Source organism: Anabrus simplex, chromosome 2 (assembly GCF_040414725.1).
Source record: "Anabrus simplex isolate iqAnaSimp1 chromosome 2, ASM4041472v1, whole genome shotgun sequence".
NCBI lineage: Eukaryota > Metazoa > Arthropoda > Insecta > Orthoptera > Tettigoniidae > Anabrus > Anabrus simplex.
The window spans coordinates 991,451,750-991,461,666 of NC_090266.1; the positions used below are offsets into that span (position 1 = coordinate 991,451,750).

At 37.5% G+C, this 9,917-nt stretch overlaps 1 protein-coding gene across 1 annotated transcript in view; it reads left to right on the forward strand.

The window, feature by feature from the left end:
- The window catches only part of st (scarlet), a 580,386-nt gene extending 570,731 nt beyond the window's left edge, over nucleotides 1-9,655 (forward strand). Inside the window, exons 12-15 of the mRNA XM_067141853.2 lie at nucleotides 5,460-5,565; nucleotides 6,480-6,580; nucleotides 8,009-8,186; nucleotides 9,442-9,655. Of these exons, the coding sequence (XP_066997954.2) occupies nucleotides 5,460-5,565; nucleotides 6,480-6,580; nucleotides 8,009-8,184 (383 nt within the window). The 3' untranslated portion in view covers nucleotides 8,185-8,186; nucleotides 9,442-9,655. The remainder of the gene's footprint in view (nucleotides 1-5,459; nucleotides 5,566-6,479; nucleotides 6,581-8,008; nucleotides 8,187-9,441) is intronic.
- The last annotated feature ends 262 nt before the right edge of the window (nucleotides 9,656-9,917 follow it).

The window sequence follows — 9,917 nt, forward strand, 5'->3', positions numbered from 1 at the left end:
AGAAAGCTCAACCTATAGTATTGTAAGCGGTAGTGATAAGCACTAGAAATACTGAATTTGTTTATGATGATGCTGGATTCAGAATGTTAAATTAGTAGTACTTCTTATAATATTTCCTTTCCATAGAATTGCTTGTTGTACTCTTGTTGTTGGGTAATTATGCTAACTTTACATATGACGCGAATACTCTATAACATTGTAAGGAATTATTTCCTTCTTCACCAAAATATCGGTAAACACAAGCAGTGATATTGAATGTGGGGTCTGATAACCATGTACACCTACCTGTCGAACGAACTGGAGCAAACTTAAGCATTTTAGATTACACATTCCACTCATGCGTAATGGTGGTTGCATATGCAGCAAAGCACCTTTTGCCTCGTCTCGAGTTCGAATAATGCACGCCTCTAGTATCCAGGTACGTGTACCTACAGTAGCCGTCAGTTTCTGTACTCAAACCACTCATTCGTGTACCTACCAGTGCATACAATGCCAGAATGGGTGTCCTTTATAATTATGTTATACTGCGTCAAAATAGACCTCGGTAGAAATGAACGCCCTAGACACGCATTTACTAAATGGAGAAAGCCCGCGGTTGGCTATTTGCGTACTCGGCACAAACAACATTCAGCCTATGACACGCCGTTCGCCACACAATACGGGGACAACGCTCTGGATATCTCTCGAAATCTCTCGCGAGAATTAGTGCCTGCGCTAGTCTCGAGAAATCCCGAGAAATATCGAGACCTAGTTTCAGACTGCCCATCACTAGTATTCAGTGCTAACTGAAATGGTCAAAAACTCTATGAAATAAAAAAATAATAGCATACTTACCACGTAATTCAGTTACAGCGAATCCATACAACTTTTAAAATGTCATATATACTCTGTTTGGCTTGTAAACTTGGCCATATCACACTCACAGATTCCTGACCAATATTGAGTTTATTTGACATAATTCTATGAGAATACTTATTTTCTCTTGCAATAGATACCAAATACATATTTTTTGTAATGTTTGTACGGTTTTAAGAGGTGCCAAGATGCTGCAAGTTTCTTCCATAGGAGTTCTTGTACGTGTCAGTAAATCTATCAAGACGAGTCTGATTTATTCGAACACCGCCAAATATCACCAAACTGAGCTGGGATTGAACCTTGAGCACTGAAGGCCAGTCCAGCCAATCTTTTCTTCTGCCCCCTAATCCCAAAATTTAACAAGCCACAAGATTCACATTTACATGCAGAATCACATTAATTGTCCAAAATCGGAGAAAGGAAAGGCACACAGCAATCTGTAAATTACATTCAAAAGAAGAGACAATGTACACTGTACCCATGACTATTTCCCAGCTGCAACCATATAAAAGCCTATTATTTTAACCATAAGAGTTTGACTTTAAACTAATCTATCAACGATAACTTAAACTTTATAGTCAATCTAGTCAATACTTAACTTTCATCTGAGTCTCACTTTCATATTTTTGTAAAATGCCACTTTTTCTCAGTGAGTTTAAATGCTTTGGAGTAACTTTACTTGCTAAGCATTTCTTAAGGAAATTCAAGTCTTTTGAAATTATGGCAATTTTAATTTTTAAGTTCTTAAATCTATTCATTAATGTTCTAACCTGGCTGGCATCTTCAGAGTTTATTATTTTAACCATAATGGTTTGTTTTACTTGGGTCCATATTGACTTAATCTAATCTAGCAGCAAGAACTTAAATTTATATTCTGCCTAGTCAATAGCGATAACTTAGACTCACAGTTCACCTTGTATTCCTTCTCCAAGACTGTGTCCACCGAGCATGTTGGCCTTGCAGATAGGATCGCATAGGTGTGAGCTTGCATTCAGGAGTCGGTGGCTTCTAATCCCACCATCGGCAGGCATGAAGGTGATTTTCCATAGTTTCCCATTTACACACCAGGCAAATGCTGGGGCCGTACATTAATTAAGGCCACAGCCACTACCTTCCCAATCCTAGCCCTTTCCCAACGTTCCATCGCTGAAAATCTTTGATGTGTCAGTGTGATGTTAAACCACCAAAGACTGTGTCCATACCACTCAGTATGTATGTATGTATGTATGTATGTATGTATGTATGTATGTATGTATGTATGTATGTATGTATGTATGTATGTATGTATGTATGTATGTATGTATGTATGTATGTATGTATGTATGTATGTATGTATGTATGTATGTATGTATGTATGTATGTATGTATGTATGTATGTATGTATGTATGTATGTATGTATGTATGTATGTATGTATGTATGTATGTATGTATGTATGTATTACTCACACACTTTTAGTGATAGATTTTTGTACAGGGTTGAGGAGTAAAGAGGGAGCAATGCCGGTTCCGGTAATACTGGCAACTGAATGGAAATGAAATCTGAATTGAATCGATAATATGATCGATCGATATAAATTTTCTAAACCTTTATTATCTTAAGCCAACAACTGTGTCACACACACATTATATAACATTTCTCGATGCGAATCTTGTTCCTAGCATGAATTCTATAGTTTGGTTTTGCTGTGTAAACAACAACAGAACTAGTACGTAAAGTGTACGCCAGATGTCGCACAGCGATGCATAAGCGATTCATAGTTTGTGTTTCAAAGGTTGCCAATACGAATCTCGAAAATAACCGAGGTCGACCGATTCAACACTAGCGTGTCCATCTATCACTAAAAAATGTGCAAGTAATATGTATGTATGTAAATTTAACTCTTACTTTCAAACTAACATATATGTCAACTCTTGTAGCTGCTAGAAACAACACTGTCATCAGCTCACTATCAGACTTCATTTAAATTATTATCAACGTATAATTCACCTTCCATGCAGATACAAACCCTGTGGTTACTCACAACAAACATAGTTTCTGAGGAAAGTTTACCTGTAAGGAACTTACACAATACCACGTGCCCATTCTCTTTTGAGTGACTGTACATACATACAGTGGAACCTCGATATCTCGAACCTCCATACTCGAATTTTCAGTATCTCGAAATAATTTCAATTTCCCTGCCGTCTGTTCTATTCTTCACGTGTGTTTATTTCTCTATTACTCGAAATTCGATTACACGAATTTCTCCATTTATCGAAGCAAGTGCTTCATCCATAGAAGCTAAAAAATATTCTGTAACTCGAATTTTGTACAACATTAATTAAGGTTTAAGTGTTATTATTCCTTAAGGTACTACCGTATATTTTCCCATCAGACTTCGTTATGTTTACTTAGCGGCCACTCCTGGTGCGTTGACCATAGGCAGCAGGAGCTGTATGAACCCTATCCTGGATCGTCACTTAGACCAGGCGTTAAATGCACCGAATATTCTTTGATACGGAGTCAGTCGAAAATAAATGTTTTTTACAGCAGTAACTGTTGTTGAAACCTATGTGGAAGAAAAAAGCTTGAGGGTGAAAAACAGAAGAAACCAACTGATTTTTGCCAAGGTGTTAATGGAGGTATGTTTCATGTTCCCCTACTGTATGTATTCTGTCTTCAACGACTTCAAGAGTTGTTGTTAAGATTTAAAAAATACTTTGAGTTTGTTTTTATATGGTTCAATAACACTTAGAACAGTATCAAGCCGTTGCACAACGTGGTTTGATTAAGTGCAATCCTCAAAGAGGGGACCTACCTACCTACCCACCTATTATCCGCACACTTTATCTTGGTGTATTTACACCTTAGTGCTGAATCGGTCGACCTCGGCGATCTTCGAGATTCATACTGGCAACCTTTGAAACACAAACTATGAATCGCTTAAGGACTGTTGTGCGACATCTGGCGTACACTTTACGTACTAGTACTGTTGTTGTTTACACAACAAAGCCAAAGTATAGAATTCATGCTAGGAACAAGATTCGCATCGAGAAATGTTTTATAATGTTATATAATGTGTATGTGACATAGTTGTTGGCTTAAGATGATAACGGTTTAGAAATTTCATATCGATCGATCATATTCTCGATTCAATTCAGATTTCATTTTCATTCAGTTGGCAGCATCAGGCAGCACTATCGATACCGGGACAGCTCCCTCCTTACTCCACAGCCCCGTACACAAATGCACCAAGATAAAGTGTGCGGTTAATACCTACCTACCTACCTACCTACCTACCTACCTACCCACTGTGTCTGTACTAGTCATATGATGGCATGTGACTCACATCCTGGGGTGGTACGTCCATGTATCAGCCAATTGTACTTATAAGAAAGCCTTCCATCATTCCTTCACTGAATTGTTAAATTATAAATTTATTCAAGTTAAATAAACTAACTCATGGGCTTTAAATTACTGATAACATCAAACATGCTTCCTGGGGTAACTCACTTTACCATCACTGTATAATTTTATGTTATCTCCTGTCCTGTAAGTAACATTACAATTCCATTTTACACTTTATCTAAGTTGGTATTTGACCTGCTACTTGACTTGTTGTTCAGCTGTCCTACTATCACTGGTCTTGCCTTGTTTATATTAATATAATTAATTAATTTACTGTTGAATTTTCTGAAAAAATCTTATTTTTATTCCATAGGAATTATTAATATTATTCACATTTTAAATCACCACGCAGTTAACCAGGAAAATTCTAGAAGACTGGGAAAGCAGTGTGATTCACAATTAGTTACGTATTATAAGCTGAGGCACCGAAAACTCCTTTTCCTAGAAGATGAAGAATTCGGGCTTATCAAGGACGAGAAGACCACATGGAAGGTCTGTTGTTAATTTCAATGCAGGTTCACTGTGTTCTATTCCTATAGATCTTAAATATTTATCTTATATTTGTGATCGATGGACAGTTCAGAGTCAGTCAGTCAGTCAGTCAGTCAGTCAGTTTTCCTTCAGCTTATTCCAGGTGGTCATTTGCCTGGCATGAAAATAGAAAACCATGGAAAACCATGGAAAACTATCCTCAAGACTACCGACAGTGGAATTCGAACCCACCATCTCCTGGATGCAAGCTCACAGCTATGTGAACTGGACCAAACCAAACTCTGTAGCCAACTCACTCGGTTTAAAGAAGTGAATTGACGAAGTATGTATTGGGCAAATGTTTATTAAAGAGTAATGCAGGTATTTTAATGAGTGGAATAAGGTTACAATATTTGATGCTGATTTTATCATTCAAAGGTCCCTCAGTATTTATGTCATGAAGTGGACAGTAGCCAACTTCAGTGGCCCAGTCGATTAGTCGTTCCCATCTAAGCAGGTTCACAGATAAGGTCGGTAGCATTTGACAGTGTTTAAATACAACTCTATATTGTTAGCTTCTTGTGAGACAAAATTCCAACGCCTCAACGTCTCTTAAAACCTATAGCATTTCAAGGGACATTAAATAAACATTATTACTGTATACACCGTACAATATTTCAACTTTGTTATTCTCCACCAATTACCTTTAATTTGCTGAAAATAAATCACGCCTCTTTTTTTCAGGTTGTTTCTTTGGCAGTGCATTCGAGTCTGTTTCTGTGGCCATGGCTTGCCTGGTACCCTTCGACTACGTGCTGATGATAACATCAGGACTGTTCGTCAAACTCAGGTACATACATACATCACTAACCCCAAAGTTTCTTTTTGGCACCTCTACAGGCACCATCGAAAGTGGAAAGGATGACAGAATGCTGCCTTTCTGTGCTCAAGTTGAGTTTGATCCCAGCTCAATCCAGTGGGTGCTTAAATATACCAGCTTCATATTGGTAGATTTACCAGCATGTAAATTAACTCCTGCTGGCCAAAACTCTGGCAACATGGTATCCCAAAATATTGTTAAATTATGGTAGTTAGTGGGACGTAAAACCAATAATATGATTATTACTTAATTATATTATATTATATATTGCCAACAGTGAAATAGGTTGTCTTGAAGAATGTAGTAGTATCTAGTCTATAACTTTTAAGGTACTCTGTAAAAAATCCTGTACTAATCAGTCCACCTGAGCAACAAAATTTCTAAAATTTTGTGCTTATACTTGCAAACTTACAAAATGTGAAATTTTGCTGACCAAGAGAAAAAACTTCCACTCTTGGAACTACAATGCCAGCCCGATTGGAGATACAATTGAATCGCTTTTTGTTCCAAATGTTGCATAGCATAGGTGGGTAGGTGCTCATCTCCTATGCTCAAGGTTGCAGGACTGAATCACAGTGCAGTTGGTTAGCATTTCAGAGTGCTTTAGTGGTTGGTCTGTCAGTGAATTTACTGGCATATTAAAGGACCTTTTTCTGGACAAGATTCTGACACTCCAATGGGGTAATTTGAAGGGATGATAAACACCCTAAGCTCCAGATGAAATTTTAATCAAACTGTTTGAGAGAAAAGGCTGAAGGTTTTAATAAACTTGTTGTAGAAGAAGGTATTTTTCTCAAGAACCTACATTCTCATAGCTGTAAAATAGTTCCTTATGAGCAGTGATATTATGATCTCTTACAGAAAGTGTTTTTTTTTTTTAACAGTTCTCTTCCCCCGCTTATTGGCTGGGCACAGTACCTGTCCTGGCTAATGTACTCCAATGAAGCCCTCAGCATTGTGCAGTGGGAGGGAGTACACAATATCAGTAAGTAGCTACAGAAATGAACTATTACTTTTAGAAAACTGGGCTTCTGCTTTTTGTTGCTCCATAAAAGGTTATTCAAATTGTATGCAAAACTGTAAGACATAAACAACAGTGCAGAAAGTGTACACACCTTCACATTGAGAATGTTTGTATAGAAGGGACAAGGCAGGTGAAAGGTCCTTGGAGCTTCCAGAGACCAAGTCTGACTCCTAAAAGTTAGGAGGGTGATATCTCGACAGTGGTTAGACTAATTCTGTCTTCATTATTACAGTAATAAACAATATATTTTACCATCCAGCCTGAGTGTATTTTCTCAGTCATCAAAAAATGTATCCATCCTTTTATATAATACCTTTAAAGTTACAATATCTTTGAGGTGAAGGTTGATATTAGATTAGGCATGTTTCCAGAACAATTTTAACAATTTAAATAACATCTATAGCAGGAATTAAAGAGGAAATACACTGGCAGAAAATCATCCGAACACCATGAAATAAGGAATGTAGAATATGAATATTTTGGTAATATATTTGTTGAGGTAACATATTTAAGCTGCCTGCTGTCATTTCTTGATGGATACAGTACTTTTGGATCCATCTCTTGGCACAGGCCAGAGTAAAGTGTAGCTTCCACCTAAGTGCCAGTCAACATCCATGGCTGTGACAATATGGAAGTTGCTGGGGTATGGGTGGTGCTGAGTAATGACGTTCAGAGCATGACTAGTGCATCTGAGTGTTATGAAAGGTGCTGCTCATAGGGTCAGTCATGCTGCAATAGTACTTTCTGACCCATTGAGGAAAACAATGGCAAACTACCTCACTCCTCATCTTGCCTAATATGCCTCATTTTGGTGCTGCCATTGGTTTTTGGGGTTTCCTTATAACCGCATAACCTAACCTTTGGTGGTGCTATTTGAGGATCCAACCAGCCTCTGGGCTGATGACCTAACAGACAGACAACATATTTAATTGATTAAAGGTGCAAGACTACAGGTTAATATCTGTGCATCACAAATGTGCCATGCTGGTCCAATAATAACCAGTGCAATCGCCTGACTATTGAATGCAGGCATGCGAAACATGCATGCACTGTGTCATACAGGTGCTGGATGTCAACTTGTGAGATGGAGTTCCATGCTGTTGCACTCGGTCGGTCAATACAGGGACGGTTAATGCCGCTTTTGGATGACGCTGGAGTTGTTGTCCAATGATGCCCCATATTTGCTCGATTGGGGACAGATCGGGGGATCGAGCAGGCCAAGGCAACATGTCCACACTCTGTAGAGAAAGTTGGGTTACAACAGCGGCATGGGGGCATGCATTATCCTGTTGGAATTATATACATTTTGGAGTATAAAAGTTAATAGTAATTAGAACCATTTTCGAAAACCAAATAAAATTGTATAATGTTTTACCTCTGTTTTTCCAGCTTGCGAGATGTCTGACCCTGAACTACCCTGCATTACTGGGGGGGAGGAGGTGCTTGACAAATACAGTTTTTCATCCAGTCACTTTGAACGAGACCTAGTTGCTATGATCAGCCTTTATTGCATTTTCCACCTCTTGGCTTTCTTCTGTCTTTGGTATAGGACACGCAGTAAATAAAAGTAAGTTGATTATCTCATACGTGGTATAGATCAGATATCATGAAACCTCTGACTGAGGTCCTGCCCGATATTAATATATTATGTAATATTATTCATTACCTTACCTTATAAATAGTGCTGGAAGTGACCTTTCCTTTATGAACATTTAACAATATATAAACAAATTTCATCAGTGGCAGCTGCTTGCCATTTGACTGGAACAGATTCAATCTAGGCAATAGATATTAGTGTTGTAACTAAGTACATCGACTGGTGTTTCCTCAAGGCATATGCATCTTCAGTGCTGCAGAATAGTTAACACCTGCCATGAGCCCTCTCTGCCCTGCTACCACTGCTGGATTTCGAAACAAGCCCAATTGACATCATTACTTGGTGGATTTTGTTTTCAAGTTCTTACAACATGTCAGGATTTCCTTTATACACCTTTCTCTTAAGATTATATCAAATTCAGAAGTTATGTGGATTCAGATTGGGTGTTTAGCAGGTTACATGTCACAAGTGATCACGCGGTGAGGAAACAAAATTAAGTGCTGTAAGTGAATTTCTGTCAGTGTGAGTTGTTACCTCATTTTCAAAGCACTGATTGCACACCAGACATCCATTTTTAAGTCAAACAGTTGTTACTGATGAAAATTATCTAAATTTGAGAGTTGATTGTTTTGAGCGTTAACACAATTAAATACAAGTGAAAAAATAATGTCAGCAATACCCTCAATAGTAGTGGTACAAGAATTACATTGAGGACACCTACAAAAATCAGTAGAAATATTGAACCCTAGATACCAGGCCACTTTAAATTTATGCTCTTTGCTGCTTTGTATGATTTGAGCTTAAGTAACTTTGTTGTTTTCCATACTAATGCTAAAGCAGAGTAAAGAAGCTTTCACCTTGCACTTTCTGCGAAGGTTATGAATGACAAATCAAATCTACAAACTTGTATATGGTAAAATTTAAAGTTGAACAGCTCGCACATTGCACCTCACACTTCACACCTAGGTCTTAACAAATCATATGCATGAAAGATAGGCTATCTTAAATAATGTTATAAACCTAAGGCAAATTCTTCAGCATAAATACATATTATTTACAACCGAGTTTGCCTAGCAGTGCAAAGGTGGCTGAGGCAGAATTATAGTTTATTTCATACAATGTTACGGCCAAAATTTAGTGCTAAAATTAGTTGGCATGGTCCACTTTTGTAAAGAACTTTCAATCTTAATTCACAGAAAGTAATCGTGAACTGGTTTCTTTCCAGGTCATGCAACAGAATGTTAAGGAATGAAGACTCTCCTGTCATAAATGAAGATTTCAACCTTGCCTTTATGGTGACTGGATCAGCAGAATGGTTTATTATCACACTCTTTGTGAATAGTAAACATTATGAATACTTTCATTGTTACTACCCAAGTTCTGTGTTTATATAATTTTGTACATTTATCTATATAAATAAAATAAGAGTTTTGTCTGTACTTTGGAGAGAATGTTTAAAGTCAAACCCTCTTTATCCTAACATCTTTCTACATAGATGTCGTGCATGTGCTATAACTTTTTTTTAATACTGTAACTTAATTGCCAATTGTTACAACTAGCATTTTTATCAATGAAACATGACTTGAAATTCTATTGTTGACAATGTTGACAACTGTTGACAAACATACTGCAATAAGGCTTCTCTCAATATATTCCCTCAAGTAGTATTGTGAAGTTCGATGTTCTCTAGCAATGGATGAA